At 50.9% G+C, this 25,098-nt stretch overlaps 1 protein-coding gene across 8 annotated transcripts in view; it reads left to right on the top strand.

The window, feature by feature from the left end:
• ASB18 (ankyrin repeat and SOCS box containing 18) overlaps positions 1 to 24,660 on the top strand; it is a 61,465-nt gene extending 36,805 nt beyond the window's left edge. For 3 of the 8 annotated variants that reach the window (XM_087864669.1, XM_045794048.2, XM_087864662.1), the window contains 3 exons: positions 5,844 to 6,348; positions 22,479 to 22,592; positions 23,309 to 23,639. In XM_087864669.1, the coding sequence (XP_087720795.1) occupies positions 5,844 to 6,348; positions 22,479 to 22,592; positions 23,309 to 23,494 (805 nt within the window). In that variant the 3' untranslated portion in view covers positions 23,495 to 23,639. Of the gene's footprint in view, positions 1 to 5,843; positions 6,349 to 22,475; positions 22,593 to 23,308 lie in introns of all 8 variants that reach the window. The other 5 variants (XM_087864664.1, XM_087864661.1, XM_087864676.1 and 2 more) reach the window with 4 other exon arrangements.
• The last annotated feature ends 438 nt before the right edge of the window (positions 24,661 to 25,098 follow it).

Below are 25,098 nucleotides of genomic sequence, written 5' to 3'. Positions count from 1 at the left end.
GCCTTGCAACGGCTTCATTAGAAAACACGGCTTATTTTCCTCCCAGTCTCAACCCCACGTCCCCTGCCCCCCACGGGCTGGCACTTGCCCAGCGCTCAGATGGTGGCTTCCACCCCCACCCATGGACCCAGCCTTGGGGTTCCAGCCACCCTGCCACGGGGACGTGTCTCCAGCCCATCAGCCTGCGTGTGGGCTCTGAGGAGAGAACGTCAGAGCAGCGACGATCCAGTGAGACTGGTTCATGACACTGCGCACATCATGGAGCATGAAACCCCTTCTGCCTGTCAGAGGGACTGGACCGCAGTCCTGTAAGGAGACTGGCGAAGGGCAGTCGGGATGGTCCAAGGAGCCCGGCGACCTCCGGCCGTAGGAAACGCTGTGCAGGAGGCAGATGCTTAGCACAAGAAGTGCTCAGAGCCATGTCTGTTTCCTGCGAAAAAGACTAAGTGAGGTTTCTGAACCCTGACTTCCACGTGATTTTGAATAGTTCCTTCTCACGACTGCATTGCTCTCTCAGTGCCGGTTTTTCGGGGTTGCTGAGTCATGCTATTATCCAATGATAGCTGGGGTTCACGCCCCAACAGGATGTGCCAGTGGGCTCACCATCATCTCCCACGTCCCTACCCTTGAGATCATGGCCCAGACCTCGAAAACTGAGCCCAACTGGGAAGAATGAGATCTCACGTGCAGAGTTGCTGGCACGACTGGGTGAGAAGCAGGCTGCTGTCACCTGCCCCAGAGCACCAAGTCCCCAAGGCCAGTGACCTTCCTCTGCCTTGTCCTGCCTTCCGGGTCCTGCCGCGGGTCTGCCCAGAAATTCTTCGGAAGTGCTCAGACAAGGCATACTTCTCCCTGTACTGCACACAGCATGGACGGTGTTCCCCATTTACTGAATGAGCAAGCAAATGCATGAAGCACTGACAGAAAAGTCCAGAAATAACTTACGGAGAATGCCTCGACCCGTGCCTGGCTCACAGAGAATGCTTAACAGACGATACCAATGGGAGGAGGCGGCAGGTGGGTGGCATGGCTGAGAGCTTTGGAGCCAGAGGAGGAAGACCTTGGCTGTATGGCCTTATGCAAGTCACTGGTCTTCCCAGCCTCAATTTTCCCACCTGCAAATTCTACCCAGAGGGCAGATTTGTTGCGAAAACCACAGATAACATTTTTTAAAAATAAATTTAAAAATCAAGTACTGGGGACCTCTCAGCTCAGGTGCAGAGGCTGTGAAATCCCATTGTTGAGGGCTTTGTGTAAACCGAGTAATGAGGAGGAGGGAGGACGGAAGAAAGAAAGCCTTGAGCAGGCGCCGTCTCACAAGATGTAGGGAGGCTTGGCAGGTGCTGCCAAGCAGGACGGGAGCAAGGAAACAGCAGAAAAGCCCTGGGTGGAGGAACCGTGTGGACTTCCGCACTCCCAAGTGGTGCCTCGGGAAGATGCCAGAAGGTAGATGGGAGCTGTGTGTGGGACGTGGGCTCAGAGCCCTACTTCCCCACTTAGAAGTAAGTTAAAATGACACTGATTCCACAGCCCTTGACGTGCTCCTATTAACTCCTGCCTTTCGGCTCCAGCTACTTTTTCTGTGTACTGGGAACCTCGGGCCCCTGTAACAGCCTGTCACCACGATCATTATCAAAGACGGCAATGAGGGATGGGGGTGTTCGCGTTCGCCCCAGCTGCTTTGGATCAGAGGCTGTCCAGACAGCACAGTGTCTCCGTAATCCCTCTAAGACAGAGACAAGTCGTTCTGACATGCTTAGATGGGAATGTACCCTTGCTTCCTGACGTGACCGCTTGACACTGGCCCCAGGCCTTCCTGACTTGCCTGTCTACCAGGATAGCAGGAAACCTGCTCACAAAACCTGCCTCCGAGGAAAGGACTCGGCCAAAGCTGAGTCGCCCACACAGTCGTGCAAAAGCTTGGGTGGGGCTTTCCTCGCTAGGCCATTTCTCCTTCCGCTGGAGACCTTGACACCTGCAAGGTCAGGTCTAGGAGGTCCCCTAGACTGTTGCCACTTATCACTCTGCTTATCACGGCCCCTCACCTTCTCGGGGGTACTGCCACACATACTTTCTGAGAGCGCGGCTTGGACCTGGACAGAGCAGTGGAAACTTTGAGCTCATTCTGGGAACCTGGAAAGCTCAGCTGACATTCTTAGAATCCAGGAACTGTCACAACAGCCGGCGGGGGATGGGTTTGTTATGATCAGCCTCTCCTGCTCCCTTTTCAAACTGTAACTCTGATTCATTATGGAAATTTTGAAAATACAGGCAAGCAAAAAGGAAATCAAAGCACCCCTCACCCCATCAGCCATAGGTAAACACACGTTGGCCTCCCTCCTTCCAGGCTTGCTTGCTCTCAGTGCCTATGTGTCTCTGCTTTTTTTTTTTTTTAACAAGGCTGTTCGGTGCTGTTTTGTACCTAATCTTTTCACGTAACCACTGCAAATAGCTTTCCAAGTCATTAAACAGGCTCCCACACCTTCATTTTTGATGACTGCCCAGTGTGCGCCAGCAGAGACCTGCCCCCAGTGAATTGTTTGTGTCGTTTCTCTCGTGCATGTGGTCTGCAACTTACATCATTACCTGCTCGAAGGAAGTGCCAAGGTTTAGCCAATTAGAAGCTCTTCATTAAAAACGAAAAAGGGCACCTGCAGCCCTCCAGAGGGTGGGCTGGTGCCCTCGTTCTTCTGAAGGGTATCCTTGCTGCAAATAGCCACCTGGCCATCTGCCAGTTAGGTTCTGGATGGCGAAAAGAGGCCCGGTTGTATTTCCCGGCAGACTTCTCCAGAGAGGCCGGGCTGCTTTAAAAAAAAATAGTAGAAGAAAATGTTTTGTGATTGTTTATGAGAACACACAGGCTCCTCGGCAAAATGAGACAGAGCCCTTGATTTCTCACCTCCTGCTGCACTGTTCAAAATGCCTCCCAGAGAGGCAAAGAGGAAGCAAACGTGAAGCACTGATTGTGAAATTTGCATCCTCTCTTAGCTGGTTATTGTCCCAGAGGACATTTCACATCAAATTGTACTTGTTTGTAAAGATTTTTCACCCAAGACAGACCACTTCTCCAGATACTGCTGTCGGGAGCTGGAGAAATAGACAGAACTAAAAATACTGAGAGACCCAGGGTAGAGATAGGAACGGATTGAAGGGCAGCAGACACTTCCAGCCTGGAAACCCTCGATGGGGGCTCTCGTTCAGAGCCCCAGCCGGGTAAATAACCGGAAAAACAGCAGCCACAGGAAGGAGAGCTGAAAGATGTCCATTAACCAGATGCGTTGGTGCGACGTGCTTTCCGAGAATACCCATGGCAGGCCAGCTCTGCCATGGGCACCAAAGCACAGAGACCAATGAAACCCCCGTTTCGACAGTCAACAAGCCACCCGTCTTCAGGGAGGCATCAGACGAGCTGGTGAACCTGAGAAACGTGGTGTGATAAATGTGAGGCCCGGGCACTTCATGTACGCGGTGTGCGACAACACCAGGGTGTGACCCTCTGCCGGCGGTACCGGGAAGGCATCGCAGAGGAAGAGGAGGGGAAGTTAGGAATGTGTGCTGCCAGGGGAGACACTGCTCCCCAGGAAGGAGCGGCATGCAGAAGGCATGAGGGCACGACACGGCAGGTGTGTTCTAAGACCCGCACCTGGACGGGCAGGACTGACGCACAGGATGGGGGTCCAGGAAGTCAAGCCGGCGAGGCCCACGCGAGCTGTGTCCGACCACAACCTGCGTCCCAGGGGGAAAGGAGCACGGGCTTTGTGCAGTGGGCAGAGGCACCCTCGGGTTCTCAGGGGGCACACGTCTGATTCACACTGCAAAGGCTCTTTCTCGGTAGGATGGAGCTTGTTAGATTAGAGCAGGGGGCAGGGTAGGAGTCCGTGGCTAAGGCTAGGCTGGAAATGATGTGGGCCCCCGCAGGGCGGTGACTGTGGCAGCGGAGGGAGGAAGCATTTCCGGTGGTGATTGACGAGGTGGAGTCCACGGGGCTGAAGGACCTGTTGAAATGTGGGGCAGCTGGGTGACAAGGAAAAGGCAAAGAACAAGTGACTTACAGAACAAGACGTCCACGGAGGCAGAAGAGGATTAAATCTGGGGCCAGACGATCAAGAGGGAGGCCCTTCTCCAGACATATGGGGGAAGGACAGAACAGTGGTCGCAGAAACAGATCCTAGTGGGCGTCAGGGTGGACCCAGGGACAGAAGGCAGGACGGGTGGCCTCTCCTGAAAGAGCCCGAGCTTGGAGTGAAGCAGGACTAGAGGGCAGATGGAGAAGACAGGAGAAACAGAGAGGGAGCAGAGGCTAACGACCCACATTTGGAGTCGCCATCAGTGGGCCAGGAGGGAGGAGCTGGCCTTCGACACCGGACTGTCGGGCAAACGCAAGTTCCCCGAGGCCCAGGGAGGCCTGAGGCCAATCTCCAGGAGCGGTGTTTCCTCCGACGGCACTCAGCAGCCAAGTGGCGAAGAGTAGGTGGATGACCACTGGCTCCCCGTGGAAGACCCCGGCCATCTGGCGTGGGGGATGGCCAGTCCCCTCGGTCCCAGGGAGCTGGGAGGCCGAGAAGAGTGACCACGGTGCCGCCCAGGAAGGAAGGAAGCCAGGAAGGGCTGAGACATGAGGGGCCGACAACTCAAGTCTCAGCAGGGCGGCGATGAGAAAGGGGCCAACAGGCGTGCACGAGCTAGAGGGACCAGAGGCTCGGCCTGAGGCCGGCATGCTGGAGTGTCAGCCTCCACCGGTGAGGCAAGCCCATTCATGGCTTGGCCAGAAGGGAGCGGGGGTCTGAAGTGGGGCTGGTGTTTGGGCAGTGTCCACGAAGGACAAGGGCCAGCCGCATGGTGGAGGGTCTGTGTGACTGGCCTCCTGCTTTCAGCTAAGAGTTTCCCACTGGGGCCTGAGGCCCCAGGCCCAGCGTGAGCCTGGCCTGGTCAGCAGCCGGCCATCTGCCCTTAGGTGGGTGTGTGCCGTTCTCCCGGGTGTGAAGAGGCTCTGAGGAAGCCGCTCTCCTGAGAGGGGCACTGGCGTTTGGGGAAGAGGACACTTTGGCATCCAGCTGGTGGACCTGGAGGGCAGCAGAAGACTCCCACCCCTGGGGGAGACCACAGTGCCCCATGAGAGTCTAGGACCCCCAGGAGACCACTGGGGTCTGTACCCAGATGGGCCCAGCCAAGATTCACAGTCTCCAAGGAAAGTCTGATTGAAACAAAGGGAGCCCCACAATTAGATTGTGTGCTCCACTCCTTCTTCCAGCCCTGTCGGAGGACACCCAGTGCCAATCCGTGTCACTGCCTTGAAGGTCCCTCTGTGGGAGCAAGGCAAGCCTTGCCTGATACCATCACCAAAGCCACACGATTTACATCAGAGATACCTGCGGGCTGAGAAAGAGCCTGACGGTCTAAGGGGCCCTCTTTAGAACCAGGACTCCCAGCCCCTCTGTGACTGCTGGCTATGACAAAGGGCCCAGGTAATTAGTGCTTCGAGCACTGTCATTGGAACCACTTAACCTTCTAAAGTAGCACAAAGCAGTTACAAATTCCTCGTAAGGTCCAACTCTGCATGTGGATTCTTAGGCAACGTTCCTAGCTATTTCCAACATTGTAACCCCCAGGGTCGGCCACAGTCTCATTTTCTCCCCCAGCTCAGTCTGAACTGCCATAGCCTGGGCAGGGAAAAGCTGAACTCAGGGCCGCCCCAGCTTGGCAGGGAGCCAACTCGCCCCCCCCCCCAGGGGTGGCAGCCGCAACAACCTGGAAACAGCGGGCGGTGGGGGAGGGGGGGCCGTTCGGGGCTGTCCGGGGGTCGAGCTCCCGCCTCGGGCTGACGCGCCTTGGCCTTCCCGCAGGTGCGCGCAGGCGCTGCTGGAGCACGGCGCTTCGGTGCACAGCGCGGGCGGCGCGGGCCGGGACACGCCGCTGCACGTGGCGGCGCAGCGCGGCCTGGACGAGCACGCGCGCCTCTACCTGGGCTGCGGCGCGCGCGTGGACGCGAGGAACGGCCGCGGCGAGACCGCCCTCAGCGCGGCGTGCGGCGCGGCGCGGCGGGCCGACGAGCACGCGCGCTGCCTGCGCCTGTGCGCGCTGCTGCTGCGGCGCGGGGCGGCGGCGGACGCGCGCGACGAGGACGAGCGCACCCCGTTGCACAAGGCCTGCGGCCACGCGTGCCCGGCGCTGGCGCGCCTCCTGCTGCGGTACGGCGCCGACGCGGGCGCGCTCGACTATGGTGGGGCCTCGCCGCTGTCCCGCGCGCTGCAGACGGCCGCCTGCGCCCCTGAGCCCGCGCCGCAGCGCACCGTGCAGGTGCTGCTCAACCACGGCTCCCCCACAGTGTGGCCCGACGCCTTCCCCAAGGTAAGAGGGCCCCCGGGAGGGGACGGGCCTGCAGCCCGGGCTCCGTGCGCTTCCTAAACTTTAAGGGGCCCCGCAAGCCCCCGGGGACCTGTCACAATGCAGCTTCTGATTCCCAGGTGCAGGACGTGGGGGAGTGCAGCTCTACCAGGTTCCCAGGTGAGGCCGAGGCTGCTGGACTCGGAACCCCACTTGGAAGCGCAGGGCCCAGAAGCCTCCTGGCCAGAGTTGCTAGAAAATTCAGTTGCCAGGGGACCTCGCTGGTGCCTTCCATGGAGCATGTGACTCTTAATCCCAGGGTTGTGAGTTCCAGCCCCACGTTGGGTATGGAGCCTACTTAAATAATAATAATGACAACGATTAAGAGAAAAGGAAAGAAACTGAGTTACACTGGGGACGCGAGGCACTTAGTTGGATGATGCCATCATGGCTCAAAATACTTTGGCAGCTTATCTAATTGGTTAACAATGAAAGTCGGTCCAGTGTTTGATCTGAAACCCAATCTGACCACCTACCTTACTAAAGACATTAATGAAAGCACGTGACACGTTTGCAGATCTCTGTCATTCAGTCCAAACCACGCTCGTGCGATATTCGCCAGGCTCATGACCCAGGCACATGAGGTTCTCCTACCTGGGTTTCAACCAGGTAAAACCCCCGGTTCAGGGTCAGGGCTGTGTCGAGACCTCAGCCCCACTTTGCAGACTTGACTCTGAGCAGCCTGCCACTTTTTCCACATGTCAGATCTACCCTGAAATGACAAAGATGAAGAGTAAAGATTGCCCATCAGAGAAAGTATTTAGAAGATGGAATATGTTTCCAAAAGAAAAGTCCGCCAAATATTGGTTGGAATAAGGGCTTGTCCTCCCAGAAAGACTTGAAGGGAATTGAGTGTGCTCAACTTAAAAATTATCCCCAGACTCACCGATTATATGTCGGAGAGATACTTTGGCCAGGTAGGTTTTGAACAAATAGCTGCAAAGTTTCTACTTTAAAAGGACGGCACTCTAGATGGTCTGAAGTAGTGAAAACCACACATCTCTCTCAAATGCCAACTTTGCCTTGGAGATGCCAGCAGAGTAACGCTCGTGTCTATTAAAACACAGGTGAAAGACGGAAAATCCACCCACAGGACTCCCGGGTGTGTCCTTACCTCACAAACGCTGACAGGATTCTTCCCCTCGCTCTCACAGTATCTTTGAATTTCTCCATGGCAGTCCACTAATGCAGGATTTCAATATGGCGGGCTCTTGAAAGGGAACACCCGCATCTGTATATTCTGTGACACTTACCTTTCATAGTTACCATTTACGTTGCGATGTGTCCCAATATTGGCGGTCTTAGTTCATCAGCCGAGACGATGGAAACAGGACACCCCTGCTGCCCCTCCAGGTCACACCACGTTTGCATTAAACCGAGATGCTCGCTTCACCCCTCCTGGCACGAAACTGCTCAAAGAAGGAACAAGAAACAAACAAAACAAAACAAATGGCTTTACGTGATGGGCTAAAAGTGAAAAATATTTGGGGCAAATTCTTCAAAAGAAAAAAAAGTCAATATATTTCAATAGTGACTAGTCGTAATCCTTTGGTAGCCTTGGAGTCATGCAATCTGAGTGAACTTTGCAGATTTCCAAGTCCTAGGTGCAGCCCCACAGACATCATCCCCGGGGACAGGACCTCTCGCACCTGAACTCTGTCTTCAGAGCTGTAAGAATTACCCTCCCCTCACCTTGAGATGCAGGAGAAGGCACAGTGCCTCCCGTCTGGGCCTCCAGGGGCCCTCTCCTGGGGCTCCCCCATGCTTCATCAGCCACATGGGACTAGGGCATGGTCAATGAGGGTACAGGCGGCAGGTAGGTTTGAATTTGGAGGCCATTTGTTATAAAGCAGGGACCAAGAAGCCATGAGAAGTTCTTGGCTCCTAGAAGTGACAGTGAGTCAGCAATTTCACACCATTTGGGAAGGGATTGGTGCTTCCTTTAGAAATCTTACTACTTGGAGGCATTCACAAAAGAGCATTGCCACCTTGTCACCCCCACCCCCCAGTTAGCGCAATGCCTGCACCTGCAATTCCATAGTCGGTGTTTGTTGAATGAATGAAGGGGATTCCAGCCACACCAGGTCTCAGTGGCCTGCGGGTTAAATCTTAGGAAATGGGATCCTACTTCTTTGTGCCGAGGTCCCCCACACCTCTAGGGGGCACCCCATGAAGGAGTGCTGATGGGGTCCACAGCCACCAGCCCCTGGCGCTGGGGTCTGGAGCAAGTTTCAAAGGGGAACGCATTTACAGCCACGCTAAGAATCCTGTAAACAAAGACACAAGCACGGTGTTTGTTCTAGCCTTGCCGCAGGACAAACAGGGCAAACTCTGGAAATCAGGCAGCAGCCTGCCCCTCCCCCCCCAAGCCCCTGCAAGTGGTCCACCAGGGGAGGGGTCTAATCACCACGCAGGACATCAAAGGGACAGACCCGACTCTGCTCAGCAGACTCACGGAGTGCGCGGCAAACACTGAAACAAGCCACAAAGATGCTCTGCAGGCAGGACTCAGCGCCATGGCGGGGCGTACAGAGAGGCACCAGGGAATGTCGCAGAGCACGCCGTCCGTGGGCAACAGCCGTGCTTTAAATAGATGTAAAGAGACACCCACGGAGCTCAGAATTACTGAGGCAAAGGTTTCACAGCGAGCTTATGACATAAATCACAGCTCCCCCATGCCCAGACAAAGGCACCGTCACGGCGGCAGGCGGACTCGAAGCATCCATCGGAGCCGTGCGCAGTGCTCTGCCCCGGAAATCAAAGTGGTGTCACAGCTCGGGGAGCAAGCGTGTTGACAGTGCCAGGCCTTTCTGCCCGGCTGCCCGCTAGTTAACACCGGAGTCAGCCGTCGGGGCGCGAGGGCAGGTGCAGGCGCAGTGGAAGGCTGCAGCCGGGTTTGAATCCTGAAGTTGTCGGCATAGGCGGGGGGGCCCCGCCTGCGGGAGAGCAGGCAGGAGGGCAGGGAAACACACACACACACGGGAACCCAAATTTATTTTGCAACTGTCACTCGTTGACTATGGGTCGGATGCTTGGTCTGGAATAAAAGATTTTGCTCACGTCTCTTGCTCCTTGTGCCCCTGGGCTGGGCTGTCTAACTCCTTCAGACCCCCCCAGCGCACACGGGCTGTTTCCCACTAGCGCGCGCTTACGCGTGCAGCAGACGTTTCTCGGAACTCCTGCGCTCAGTGCTGGAGTCCGTGTTGGACCGCAGCACGCGAACGTCCTGCTCTCGTGGAGCTGCCAGTCACCTGAGTGGAGGACAGCCTTGACTCAGACCACCACACACTCAGTGTGAAGTTGCCATCGTCAGACAGCTGCTCAAACAAGGCCCTTTCCGTCTCGGAAGTGCCAAATAGGGGGCCTGAGCTGGCTGGGGTGGGGGGCGGGGTGAGAGGCTCCCCCAAGCACGTGTGGAGTGAGCCCAGACCTGAAGGCTGAAGACTCAGCCTCGTGAAGAAAGGAAGGACCATTCCGGGCAGAAGGAACAGCAGGGCAAGTGTCCTGGGGCAGAGGGAGTGCAGTGATGGGTACAGTTGAAAGATGACCCAGTAGCTAGGAGGAAACCCTAAGAGGGAGCAAGAGGAGGGGCTTCAAGGGTTAAGGGTTTTAGCCTTTGTCTTAAGAACAATGGGAATGTATTACATCATTTGAAGCAGGAGAGGTGACATAATCAAATGAGTACCAGGGATGATTTTTCTGCGGAAGTATGGAGAACGTGCCAGGGCAGGGGACTGGCAGAAAAGCACAGACCGCTGTGGCTATCCAGGCAAGGCACGCAGATAGCTTCAGCAAGGGGATGATGGTGGGCAGCGAGAATGACAGATTCTAGGAGCATCTGCAGAGCTCTGGTCTTGCCTCACCCTCTGGGCACTGACCACGCTGAAAGGATGGACCTCGAGTTTTTGTGTTTTCATTTTACCTAATTACAGAATTAGGTAAAGTGACTTCACAGTACTTCCAATTTCACAAGCTCTTTAGTGGGAGAATCCTGGGGTTGCAGTAGTCAAAAACCAGACTCCATTTCCTGCCTCGCCAAGCTGCGTGTGCCCCCCTCCCCAGTGGGAGGAGGGAGGTGAGCTCTCGTAAGTGGTGCACCTCTGTTTTTCTTGCTCTTGTTTTATTTCTCCATCTACACATAGAGCAATGTGCCTGTGTGATTTTCCCCCTTAATTTTCTTTCTGCCGCCTCATTAGCCGGGGAGAGTGTGCACGGACCCTAATGGCGCCAGGATGTCAGGGTAGCGCGGCAGCCCCATCTCCACAGACAGCAAGGAGAAGCGGAGATTTTTAAACTGTGTTGGCATAAAAATAATGAAAGCAGCCAGCTGCCTGGCAAACATGAGGGGGCACAGTGCCGGGGGATTGGGGAGGGCTGGGGAGCCCCAGAGAGGTGGAACAGAGGAGAGACAGGAAATGAATTCCCAGAGACAGGCAATAAGACTTGGTCACAGTCTGTGACCCGGGGAGGAGGGGCCCCAGGGAGGGGGGCACGTCTTGCTGAGGGAGAGCAGCTCTTCCTGGGGGGACAGTGCCAGAGAGGCCTCCCTGTCGCGTGCAGTCCCTAGGGACCATTTAACATTTTGCAGAGAGAAGGGGGAGGGCCAACGGCAGGGTCCCTGGCCAGTGGGGGGGGCGGGGGAGGTCTGAAGAAGCAGGGATGGCTTAGGAGACTAGATCTGGAGGGGTCCAGTGTGAACCGCTCCTCTTAATGGCGTGGTTTCCTCCCTCTGCCGAAGGGGGACAATTGAAATCAGAGACTGCTATGCTCCAGAAAATGGCACGTTAGTGGTGGCTCGTGGAAGCCAGAACTATCCACACGTGGGGGGCGTACCGTGCGGTGGTGAGGGGATAAGGTTGGGCGAGGCTCGGGTGGGAAGCGCTTGCCTGCCTGGCTCTCCCTCTGCCACGCTGTCTCTCTCCTGCTCTAAAGCCCACTGACGTCTGACTTTGAAACAGTAATGGATTGGGACAAAAAACAAATTTCGGGTAGGGAGGGGCCCAGAGATGATCGTTCTTACAACGGTAATGTGATTACCAGCTTTTGAAGGGCAGCCGTTCCTGTCTTCCTACTGTCATATCTGCAAAGACCGGCAAGAGGAGGAAAGGGAGACAGGAAGGGAGGGGGAAGAAAAAGCAAATCCGCAGCAGCAACACGATGGCCTCTGGCCTCGTGTCTGAATCCAGGACCTCCCGCTCCTCCGCTGCAGCGCCCTAAGTTTTCGGGCACTCAGGCAGACAGGACAAAATGTTTTTAAAGTCGACCGGGCAGTAGGGGATGCCTTTGGAGATGCTCTCCTTCTAGGAGATGCAGAAAAGTGCAGAGGTGCAAACCGAGGACCCTGGGTTGTATAGCAACCTGCTAACTCTCCCGGAGAGGGTAGGAGAAGAGGCCTGGGGGGGGGGGGGGCGCAGTCACCAGGTGCGCGTGAGCCTCCCCCACACGGCCCCTCCGCAGGCTCCAAGTGGAATGAGAACGGCACCACGGACTTGCCATGCATTGTAACAGACCTCGCGTCTGATCCTGCCTTCAGCAGAGATGAACAGGGAGATAAATAAGTGGATCCAGGACGGGGGAAAGGGGGCAGAAAAACGGGGACAGCATCCAGAGAACAGAAAGGAGATCCATACCTCCCATCGGAAGATCCAGAAGAAAATCTGAGAAACTGTGTGCCATGGGTGCCATCATCTACAGAGCGCAAGAAGACATAGCCTCCAAGTCCCTAAAACAGAGCCGGTTATGGGACAAGGCAGTAGAATGACGTCAAAAGGAAGATGGAGGAGACAAGGTTACACGGTGGGAGGGTGGAGAGCACACAAAGGGAAGCAAAAAGCAGAACTGATTCATAAACAGAGCCAGGGACCTAAGTGAGGGAGCCGTGCTGTTGGCACGTGTGCCTTCAGATCCCCTCCCCGGTGTCCCCGTGTCTGCTCTGCATGTGGAGGGGGCGGGGGCAGTGCAGCTCGACCTTTCAAGCTGAGCTCAGTCCCATACTGCTGGCTTCTGGCCGGCTTCAGCAAAAGGAGACACCACGGAAAACTAGGTGTGGAGGGAAAAAGAAGCCAGGATGTTTCTCCTCTTTCTCTGCCTTGGTAGCTTTGCCAGCAGCACCTGTATGTCCAAGGCTCTGGCGCCCCGACGGCCCCTCCTCATGGCCCACTGGGCAGCCGCTGACTTGGCTCCAGCCTCCGCTGTATCTCCTGTAACAAGAAACTGAGAAGCAAGGCCGGCTTTGGGATTGGTCGTTTTTGTGTCCCCAGGATGCCATCAAGGAACCAGATTTTTCCAACTTCAGTGAGTCAGCTTTGCCCTCAGAATGGCTCATCTCTTGGTCATAAGACGGCTTCCAGCAACAACTGGGCCAGCCAGCTTCATATCCAATTGCTTTTCTCGGGAAGCCCCAAGGAGGCCCTCCTGTGTTTCACTGGCTCAGACTAACTTAAACATGCACTTCCCCAAACCAGTGATGGCAAGGGGCATGGAGTTACCATGACTGAGTTATACTAATCCTTTGGAGTGTTGGAAAGTCAACCACAGTGTGTTCACTACAAAGGAGGACTAATGTTAAAAGCTTTTCTTAAGTGCAAAAGGAAAAAACAAAACGAAGAAATAGAAGAGAAAGTGGTGGTCATGGAGGGCAGAGGGTAGAGAGCCAACCTACAGGAAAGCGATGGTACTGAAGAAGAGCCTAGAGCAAATGGGTCAGAAATAGTAATCAAAGACATAACAAGAAAACTTAGCTGCACTAGAAGTCTTAACTCCTAGAAGTTGAAAGGATATTCTCTGCAAATCAATGATAAGAGACACATTTGGGTTTTTTTTTTATTTCTTTTTTTTTAAGATTTTATTTTTAAGTAACCTCTATGCCCATCATGGGGCTTGAACTTACAACCCCGAGATCAAGAGCCTCGCGATCTACCGGTGGAGCCAGCAAGGCGTCCTGAGAGACACATTCCTATATACGTTCTAGCCAAAGTGTTCTAAAAAAGCACGGAAAAATCTTGCGAAGTATCTGAGCGGAAAACAGGTTATTCATAAAGGAATAAAACTCAGGCTGGACTCTGATTTCTCTGCTGCCATAGTCTCATGAGACAAGGAAATACCATCTTCAGATTTTTAAAGAAAAAGTTTGGATGCTAGAATTTCAAACTCAGCCAAGATGTTTTCATTTTGATGGCGAAAGTACGACACTTTTAGGTATCAGGGGATCATAAGATATGCCTTCCTAATACATCAAAAAATACTTCTATTTATTGATTATTTACTCAATAGCTATTTCTTGAGCACCAGCTGTGTGTCAGCAACATACTAGGAGCTTTGGATACATGAGTCAGCAGTTCAAGGGGAAAAAGTATTCCTGCCTTCATGGGGCTTACAGTCTAATGGGAAGACAGTCCTTACACCATGAGTATAAGTGGGCCAATAAAATGATAAGGACTGGAGAGAAAATGGGGGGAAGGGGGGGCAGTCGCAGTCGTACGTGCAGTAGCTGGGGTGGGTGGATTTGAGTCTAGACTTGAGAGAGGCGAGGGTGTGGGCATTGCAGGCATCTAGGGGAGAAGGGGCCAGCCGACCAGCAGCCAGTATGCGGCCTGAGGCTAGAGTGGGCCTGACCTGGGTGCAGAACGAGGGGACCAGTGTGGCTGATGGTGGAGAGAGTCAGTGACAGTAGGAGAAGAGACCAGAGGTGGAGGAGAGGCTCGGATGGTGTGGGGTCTTGCAGGGCACTGTCGTGACTTTGGCCATGCGAGGGCTTTGAGCAGAGCGGCAGGACCTGCTAACATTTGATGGGCACCGTCTGGCCTCCGTGCTGAGGAAATGCGTCAGGAGGAGGAGGGCAGAAGTGCAGGGACAAGCCAGGAGGCTGTGCCAGGATCCACGCGAGGGGCGCCGGTGGCAAGCGCGAGCAGGGGAGGCGCTCTGATTCTGGATGTATCAGGGGGGATGGAGCCACCAGGATATCTTGGCAGATGGGATGTATGATGTGAGAGAAGGAGAGGGGTCAAAGGTGACTCCAAGGCATTCAGCCCGAGAGGCTGGTTAGATGGGTTTGCTGTCAGCTGAGGGAAGGTTGTGGGTAGAGTAAGTAACAGAACTGGGGGGTTGTTTTGATACCAAGGAAGCCCTTGTCTGTTCCAGTCCAGAGCTTGACGGAAGGATTTGACTGACCTGGACACACACTTCTGAGCGCCAGTGGCATGTGGGTGGTATTTATTTATTTTTAGTCAAGTATAATCAACACCCAGGGTTATAGTAGTCTCAGGTGTACGACACAGGGATTCCACAGTTCTGTGCATTCGTCCATGCTCGTCACGAAGAGTGCACTCTCAGTCCCCGTCACCTCCTTCCCCCACCCCCCTCACGTCCCCTCTGGTAACCACCTGTTTGTTTTCTATAGTTAAGAGGCTGGGGGTTTTTTGTTTGTCTCTTTTTCTTCTTTGTTCATTTGTTTTGTTTAAATTCCACATAGAAGTGAAATCATGGTGTTTGTCTTTCTCTGACTTATTTCACTTAGCGTTATACTCTCTAGCTCCATCCATGTCTTTGCAAATGGCAAGACTTCAGTCTTTTCTATGGCTGAGCAACATTCCATTATGCATACATACCACATCTCCTTTACATACGATGGTATTTAAAGCCAGGAGACTGGACGGGATCACCAGAAAGTGAAAATACAAAGAAAAAGAAAAGGAACAAGGGCTGATGCAGGGGCGTTCCAACATCCAGAACAGGGAGAGATGAGAAGACCATTGAGGAAATGGGAGGGGCCAGTGAAGGAGGTGGAATGAAAGCACATCTTTACTGGAAACCAGGTAAAGAACGTCTCATAGAGGAGGACCCGACTAACCGTGTCAGACGTGGCTGACGCCGCACAAGGCGAGGCAGAGCAGTGAGCACCGGATGCAGCCATCCGTCGATGCTCTCAGCAAGGGCAGGTTGCCTGGAGAGCATGGGGCTGAAGGCCAACTGCCAAAGAGATGAGGTGAAAGACCATCTCAGGGATGGGAAACTCGAGTCCACAGATTCCCTCAACTCCACCTCCTAACTGTCTCTCAGGCTCTTCCTCCACTTTCCATCCTGACTGCCCCCACTGGGTGTTGGCTGCCACCATCTCTCCTGGCCTGTGGAAATGTCCCCTGAGCTGCACTCCGTGTCTCCAATATGGCCCCTGGACACTGTTCTCAATGTTGTAGCCATGGTGATGCTTTTGAAATTAAAATCGGATCCTGTCACTCCCTGATTCGCAATCCCCCGGGGATCCCTTGTGTCCCCAAGGTCATGTCCAGGCTCACCACAGTGGTTGCCGTTCCTCCCGCCCATGCCCTGCCTTCATCCCCAGTCTCCGGCTCCATACCTGGCCAACATTTTCAGCCTCCCAGGCTTGGTCACTGTTTTCTCCCCCTGGAACACTCCTGTCCTCAGAACTCTCCATACTTTTGTAACTCCTCCTCCTTAGCAGGTCTTAGTGCCAATATCGCTCCTGCAGAAATCTTCCCTGACCAACCAGCGCACCACCCACTGCAAATCCAGGTCTCACTTAGGTACCATTTCAGGTACCTTGTGATTCCCCCACACAGTACTGTGGCACCTGTTTTCTATTGTTGTTGGGTTTTTCTTTTACTTGGGACTGTAAAATTCTGTGAAGGCAGATCTTGCCACTGTGTCACGCAGACATCACACAGTCCCCAGCTTCCAGGAGGAGCTTGGTAAATATCTAGGGTGAACGGCTTCATGGACGGGGGGGTGAGTATACAACCCAGGAAAATAGAAACAACTTCAGTAATTGAAAGGTAGGTTGTAAAACTAAACGCTAATACCAAAAGTTATTTCTGGAGGAGATACATAACGTAAAATATGATCTCGTAATAATCATAATCGGGACTCAAACTCCAGATGTTATGAAGGAAGGAGAAGAATTGGTTACGAGATATGGGAGAGAAGAGACAATGGCACATCTAGGACACAAAAGATACAATTTTGATGTTTAGAAAATATAGGCCGTTATTTTTTATTTTGAAGGTAAGCACTAGTAGAATTTTAAATAGGATACATACTTCCAAAATATAAAAATAAACACAAGGGGGGCGCCTGGGTGGCTCAGTCAGTTAAGTGTCTGCCTTCGCCTCGGGTCATGATCGCAGGGTCTTGGGATCGAGTCCCGCATCGGGCTCCCTGCTCAGTGGGAGGCCTGCTTCTCCCTCTCTCTCTCCCCCTGCTTGTGTTCTCTCTCTTGCTGTCTCTCTCTCTCTCTGTCAAATAAATAAATGTAATCTTTTTAAAAAATAAAAATAAACACAAGGAAAATACGAATCTTTATAACAGAAATCAGACAACAAAGGAAACAAGCATAAAAAATCATAAAGAATAAAATGAGGGGCACATGGGTGGCTCAGTTGGTTGAGTGTCTGCCTTCAGCTCAGGTCATGATCCCGGGGTCCTGGGATCGAGCTCCTCATCGGGCTCCCTGCTCAGTGGGAAGTCTGCTTCTCCCTCTCCCTCTGCCTCTCCCCCAGCTCATGCTCTCTCTCTTGCTCTCTCTCTCAAATAAATAGAACCTTTTAAACCTTTTTTTAAAAAAAGAATAAAGTGAAACAGAAGTAAACCCAAATAGATTATTTATAACGATAAATATAAATTTCTTAAACTGCCCTATTACCAATACAGAGACTCTCAAACACCTTAAAAAATGAATAAAAAAAGGTTAAAATTAAAGAGCAGGCAGAGGTAATTGTAGCAAAAACACACGAAAAATAAAATGATGGATCGATATCAATTTGCAACATAGAAGAATTCCTGGGAGACACACAGACTGAAGGGGAGAGAAGATTCACCGACAGAGATAAAGAAATGAAGAGGCAACATTAGGAACCTGCCTGCCAAAGAGACATGATGTTAAAACGGAGAGACTAACTGAAAAAATATTAATTCCAGGTGATTTTTAATTCATATCTCAGTCTTTCACAGATCAAGTGGGCAAAGTAAAAGCTTCAAATGCCAAACGAGACAAGTGCATGTTGAATTTTGAACCTGCAAACAGAATACAACCTTTGGTACTCCAGGAGCAGGCATCGTTTAAAGCCATAATACAACATGCCAGAAAATTAATAGCAAACAGCTAATTTTTAAAAAATAATCTTGAAAATTGCATGGCACACACCCAAATAACTATGGCATCGATAGTTAGGTAATTGCAGAATATTCAAGAAAGATAGAACACTGTGCCTCAAAACTTATGGCTATGACCATACCTATGTTCAAAGGAAAATCCACACCATTTTAAAAGTTGTTTGTATTATGACTCAGAGGGAAAAAGCGTTACTAAATTAACTGAGTATCAATCCAAGGAGTCAGAAAGAAACAAAGGAATTCATAACAATAAACACAGTAATTGATGAGTTAGAACATTTTAAAAGAGAACGGGTCAACAAAAGCCAATAGGGGATGCCTTGAATTAGCAAAATTAGCAAAATTCCAGCAAGACTAAACAAGGAAGAACACTGGAAATACAATTATAGTAAATTATATATATATAATATATACATTCATTTCAAATGAAGAAGGGTGCTTACTTCTGGATATAGTGGGGATATCTCCCATCCAGGTTGGCTCTCCACCTGTGTGACACATTGACAAGGCTCTGGGCCCTCTGCTTCCTGGGTTTGTATAGTCTCCCAGCAGACAGCCAGAGGACGGTGAGGTCAGAGGATGGCTCTGCTTGGACACCCCCTCTGCCCAGGCTGGCTGCATGTCCCCAACCCAAGATCATTACTCCTGATAGACAGTCCACCCGACTCTCTGCTCTTCAGGCCCAGAGATGGAAATAGCTTTGCTACCAGCTTCACGTTAGTGCACTGTCTCTTGACTTCCCTGTACTCACACCTGGCGATAGAGTCCCTTGGCAATAAAATAAAATAATAAAATAAAAATCAACAAAAAATTTAAAAAATTCCTCCTGGAAGGATCCTATATCAAGGTGTCACCTGCTTCCTACTGGAACCCTGACGGGTACATATGCGATGCTAAATTTCTTTAAAATGAAGATTGTTGCCATTTACAATAACGTGGATGGATCTAGAGAGTATCATGCTAAGTGAAATAAGTCAGTCAGAGAAATCAAATACCATATGATTTCACTCACATGTGGAATTTAAGAAACAAGACAAATGGGGGCGCCTGGGTGGCACAGCGGTTAAGCGCCTGCCTTCGGCTCAGGGCGTGATCCTGGCGTTATGGGATCGAGCCCCACATCAGGCTCTTCCGCTATGAGCCTGCTTCTTCCTCTCCCGGTCCCCCTGCTTGTGTTCCCTCTCTCACTGGCTGTCTCTCTCTCTGTCAAATAAATAAATAAAATCTTAAAAAAAAAAAAAAGAAACAAGACAAATGAACAAAGAAAAGAGACTAAAAAAAAAAAAAGACTCAGCTATAGAGAACAAACTGGTGGTTACCGGAGGGGAGTGGGGGGAGGGTGAAGCAGGTGAAGGGGACTGGGGGCGCACTCATTGTGATGAGCACTGAGTATAGAATTGTTGAAGCAGCATACTGCACACCTGAAACCCGCGTAACACTGTGTGTTCACTGCACTGGAATTAATTTTTTAAAAACAAAGAAGATAAAATGAAGATTGTGTTCCAGGAAAATATAGATTAACAAAATTGATTCAACAAGAAATCAAAGGGCACGTGACTGACTCCATCGGTGGAGCGTGCAACTCTTGGTCTTAGGGTTGTGAGTTCAAGCCCCATGTTGAGTGTAGAGATTACTTAAAAATAGAGCCTTTAAAAAAAAAGAAGAAATCAAAACAAAGTATAGTAATAACCACGGGAGAGAAAGTGATAATAATTTGATATTACCTGTCGCTTAAGGCCAGGCTTAGATAATGTTAACTGCAAGATCTGCTGTGCCTTCTTAATTCCCATAAGTATGTACTTTTTAAATCTTCCAGGGTGTTAAAAAGATAGAAGTTTTCCCATTGACTAATTTGGCATAAAGTCACATTAAAACCTGGCAAAATTAGCTTAAAAAACTGAAATGTCAAACCATATTTAGTTCTTAAATACAGAAATCTTAGCAAATTGAATCTGCCAAATATGGTCTCTTCCATGAAGACAAAAATGGGTCAGTATTGGAAAATCTTATATCAACTTGGTTAGAAAAAGGCAAAAAATAAAATTAAAACCTTAAATTTGTAGTAATTCAGGAATAGAGAGATACTTCCTTAACTTAGAACAGATTATCTATCTGAAACTAATATCCAAGGGGAGAGAAGATTCACCAACAGAGATAAAGAAATGCAGCCCGTAGTGAAGAGGCAACATTAGGAACCTACCTGCCAAAGAGACATGATGTATTTATAGTGAAACATTAGAGATAATCTTATTAAAATTAGGAATGAGATGATGATGCCTGCTATCAGTATTTTTATTTAACATTGAACTTTAGGGGCGCCTGGGTGGCTCATTCAGTTAAGCATCCAGCTCTTGGTTTTGGCTCAGGTCATGATCTCAGGGTTGTGAGATGGAGCCCCTGGTCAGGGCTGTTTAAAGATTCTCTCCCACTGACCCTCTCCCCACTCGCACATGTGCTTGGTATCTCTCTCTCTCTCTCTTTCTCTCGTAAATAAATAAATCTTTAACATTGATCTTTAAAGCTCTGGTCAATGTAATAAGAGAAGAAAAATAAATGTGAAATATTTATACTCAGAGGAGAAAATACTATTATTTGCAAAAATGACCATCTGACTAAAAAATAACCTTAATAAAGTGTATTTACAAATCAATGGAAAAAATGAACATTCTATGGAAAAACTGAGCAAAAGACATAATTTAGCAATTTATAAAGGAAGAGAAATGGCCAAACAAAATGTAAATATTCCATATATTATCTATCAAATTTAAATAAATAATGAGATGATTTGGGTAAGGGAGAAAGAGGCACTCTCATACTCATTTCTTCAAAAAGTGTGATAATTTACACAATTACAATTTGACAGTATGTTTTAAAACCTTTAAAATGTACATACTCCTTGACCCTACATTTCTACTTCCGGGAATTCAGTGTCAGAAGGGGACAGAATTATCTTGTTATCTAAATAAGAACGGTTGGAGGCAGAAAGAGAGAATTATATTCAAGAGTGTTCATTGTTTATAACATCTGTTTACAATAGTCACTTCATTGACTACATTATAATATATTCATAAAATATATGGCCCCTGAAATGATGTGAGGTGCTGATTTATAATTTCTGAATTCACAATCGATTTTTTTTTAAGATTTTATTTATTTATGTGACAGAGAGACAGCCAGCGGGAGAGGGAACACAGCAGGGGGAGTGGGAGAGGAAGAAGCAGGCTCCCAGCGGAGGAGCCCGATGTGGGGCTCGATCCCAGAACGCCGGGATCACACCCTGAGCCGAAGGCAGACGCTTAACGACTGCGCCACCCAGGCGCCCCAATCACGATCGATTTTGAGTGGACAAAAATCAAGTTTCAAAATAACGGGCAAAGTATAGTCCACTTTTACCGTATATATTAATTTTTTATCTAAATGCATAAAACAGTATTATATACAAAATGCTAATAGTGCTTATCTCTTTACAAAGAGATATTAATTTCCTGTTTTGTTTTAATATATTTAAAAGGGGTTTCATAACTGCAGGAAGCTCAGCAGAATGTGAATGGAGCAACCATACTGGGTGATTTAGGCCTGTCTTTGATTTGACTTTGTTCAGAGAGCCCCAGTGAGCTCAGCTGTTGGCCCTGCCTGTAGATATTTGGTGCCTGATCTTAAGAAAATTGCTTAACCTCAGTTCTCTCAATGAAGAAATACTAATTTTACAACACTTGTTAAATCTTAAACCTCAAAAACAGAAGACTATCTTGTACAGAAGTTGCCCTGCCCCTCCCCAACATCAAATCTGAATTTGATCAATCTCCCCAATCCAGTGACTGATTTACAAAAAGCAGAAGAGAATCATGTTCCAAAACCCTACAGGAATACCAGGAGCAAAATCCCAACACCCAGAAACTCTGCTGGACAAGTAACCCAGTTTCTTCCAACAAATGGATAACACAAAAATGAGAGAACTGATGATACACCATATCAACCAGTCTCAACCCTGTTGGCCTTTATTTGGATTCTTGTTCAAAAAAAATTTTTTTTCATATAATGGCATTTAAGAGAAATTTGTGAATTTAAACACTGGCCATGTATTAGAAGATGCTAAGAAACTTGTTAATTTCTCAGGTCTTATAATGATGTTGTGTTTCCCCTATAGTATCCTATAAGAGTCACACTGAAATATTTACAGATGAAATGACAGGATACGTTGCATAGGCTTTAAAATAATACTGGGGAAGGTGACAGGGGTGTGGAAGGGGCGGGACTGGCCATGGGTGGATGGTGGGTACATGGAGGTCATCATATCATTGGGGCTCTTGGACTCATTGACATTCACCATCACAAATTTATTTTTTAAAAAAGCAAATAGTGTTCTCATCTTCATGATGAAACTGATGAGCCTGAATTGTAAAATTTGCTAATAAGAAAATAGGAATCCTTTGCCAGTGGGGATGGAAAATAAAACAGAAAGGCCAAGCCAGGAGGAAATTCAACAACAAAGCAATTCTTCTCCCTCATCGTCCTGACGTGTTAGAAAGTTGAGATAAGAAATTACAAACACCATCCTTGGACCAAACTCCCACCCACCCCACCCCCCGCCGGCAGAACCTCCCTTCTTTGCTCTGAGCAGCAATGCAGAGGCCAGGAGAGCCCACGGAGCCATGAGCACGCTGCTCCTGGGCACAGGAAGGAGCACACCATTCCCAAGCCCAGACTTGGGACGTGCAGCCATCGTGGTGCTAGATGGCTAACCCTCCCAGAGCGCTGCCTGGTGCTTGTTGGGAGCTAACTCCCACAGCCCTGCTGTCCTCTTACGGTCAGGGCTGTCGTTGCCCATGTGCCTGGGGCATAGGGAGGTCCCATGGCCAGGAAGTGACCAAGGTGAGACCCAAACACACCCCCATCTGCTGGCCCTTTCCCCACCTGGACCCAAAACCCAGTCCACGTGAGCTTGGTCTCCCACCACTTCCAAGCAGGTGCTGAAGGCCTGTGCGGTGGCTCCCACGGTCATCGAGACACTTTTCAACGCCTACCCTCAGCTCCGCGTGTCTGAGTCCTGGAGGGAAGTGATTCCCGAGGAAGTACTGCAGGTAGGGGGGCCACCCTTCCTTACCCCTCAGTACGAGAGCCCTGTGTTTCTGCTCAGCCCTGTGTGCGCTTGGCCACGGTCCCCAGGCAAGCGTAAAGCATCTGAAGAAGGACAGAGAAAGGGAGAGTGTGGGAACGTATCTGAGCATCGCTGGTTTTCATCGGGAGGAATGACTGCAGCCCAGAGCTGTTATCACAGTCGGGGCTGCAAGGAGCAGAAACCCGACCCACCGGCTTGGCTTGGGGAGCACCAGGGCTTGAGTAGCACCCCGCCCCCAACGAGAAGGGTGGGCACCTGACTCCACAGGCTCTGCTCCTGTGTGTCCGCTTCCTCCCCGAGAGCTCAGAGGTGTCCGAGGCAGCGGCGGGCACCACCTACGTACCCAACAGAGTCCACGGTCCCTGTCGATTAGGAAACAGGGAGGGCATTTTTTTCCCAGAAGCCTCTGGAAGATGCCCCCTCATGTCTCATTGACTTGAGTTATGTGCACATGACTCAACAGCGAATGCACCATGCAGGCGGGTGGGGGGCAGAGCAGGATGGGAGGAGATTACCTGTGTTGTCTTCCCATCCCGAATGGACTTCCCTGGGACCCCCACAGGAACTGCACCTCCGAAAAATACGCACACCCTCCTGGGGGAGGGCACTGCACACACGGGGTCTTCCGGCTGCCGGGTCCCTGCGCGCGGGTTTACGTTCCATCTGCCTTCCTTCCAGATGCACCGGGCCTTCTACCAGTCCTTCTTCGCCTTGGCCCACGCCCCGCGCTGTCTGCAGCATCTTTGCCGCTGTGCCATTCGGAAGTTATTCGGCAAAAAGTGCTTTCACCTCGTACCCCTGTTACTGTTGCCGAAGTCCCTGCAAAATTACGTCCTTTTGGAACCAGAGGGTGTTCTGCACTGAAACCAGAGCGTTCGGACTACGGCTCTAGTTGTCACCGCTGCCGTCTGCGGAGGCTGTGTGTTGAGAGCACCGTGGGTGAAGAGGGGCAGACCCGGCTGGCACCTCCCACGTTCCCTGGCGGAGGCACCCGCCTCACCAAGCTTCACGGTCACTGTGGAATGGAACTGGTAACAAAAGGCCTTTGTGCCCCTGGGGGTTGTTGTGAGAACCATGATTGCGAATATCGTAGTATGTGTATCAGAAAGGACTTTTCAACAGAAGTTGAACTAAAAGGTGCACATAGTCCCCTGGAGCGGGTTACCCGCATCCACGCTGCCCCTCAGCCTTCAGACGGTCTGCCTCCCAGGAGCGCCCCACCCCGCCTGCAGCCTGGCCGCCTAGAAAGGCTCTGTCCCCAACACATGACAGGGTACGTTTTGAGAGAGGACACCTGTTTCCATAACAAGAGCGCCCTTCTGGGCCCACTGGTGCTTCCCAGCACATTACGGTCCAGAACTCCCTAAAGGACATAGGAGGGCTGGCGGGTCCAGCATTGTGGTCCCGTGTGAGTCTTCTGACGCCCTCACCAAACCCCCACGGATTCAGCTGCGGCCAGCAGTCCAGGAAGCCAGATGCCAGGAATAGACAGGCGGGTAGAGGCTGCCATCAGGCCAGCCTCAGCATCACATAACAGGAGAGATGTTCTAACGGTCAAGGACTGTATAAACCATGTCTTTTATTTTCTGTATTCTGGTGCTTTGATATCCAGGGCCTTGCTGACCCTGGAGGTACTGCCCCTTCCAGAGTTAGCCAATTCCTAGAGACAACAAACAACTCACCTCCAAGCATGCTTTTCAAATGCAAACCAACCAGTCCAGAGCTCGTAGCCCCCAAACACCCCCTCTATTGGGCTGTCACACTCTGGGCTACCTTCCACCTGCCCTAATCGTCCCAGGGCCAGGTGCCAAACAGGTGGGGACAGCCCTTATACCCCAGAGCCCTCTGACAGATAAGCTTGTCTATCCTGCCTGGCCTGTTCCTTCCACGGAAGCCACAATAAAGGCTTCTGTCGGCATCCCCTCTGCCAGCCTCCTAAGCAGTCCTGGTGCGTCCCCAGGTGGCCCCCCCATATTATCGTGCCCCTTCTCTTGGGAATGGTGAATAATAAACTGTATTTTCCATGGCAATTGTCTCTTGATCTGTTGGCCTTACTAGACCTCAAATTTTCTATTAATACACCATATATTTTTTTGAGAGAGAGAGAGAGAGAGAGAGAGAGAGAGAGGGACCATGAGTGGGGGAGGGGAAGGAGAGAGAATCTTTTTTTTTTTTTAAAGATTTTATTTATTTGATAGAGAGAGACAGCCGGTGAGAGAGGGAACACAAGCAGGGGGAGCAGGAGAGGAAGAAGCAGGCTCCTAGCAGAGAAGCCTGATGTGGGGCTCGATCCCAGAACACTGGGATCACGCCCTGAGCCGAAGGCAGATGCTTAACGACTGCACCACCCAGGCGCCCCAGGAGAGAGAGAATCTTAAACAGGTGCCGCTTTCAGTGCAGAGCCCCACACAGGCTCGATCTCATGACCCTGAGATCCTAACCTGAGTCTAAATCAGGAGTCAGACATC

This window comes from Ursus americanus, chromosome 1, assembly GCF_024610735.1.
Source record: "Ursus americanus isolate L20-20 chromosome 1, mUrsAme1.1.p, whole genome shotgun sequence".
NCBI classification, from domain to species: domain Eukaryota; kingdom Metazoa; phylum Chordata; class Mammalia; order Carnivora; family Ursidae; genus Ursus; species Ursus americanus.
Note: the sequence above shows the minus strand (reverse complement) of the source record. Positions and strands in the feature narration are given on the sequence as shown.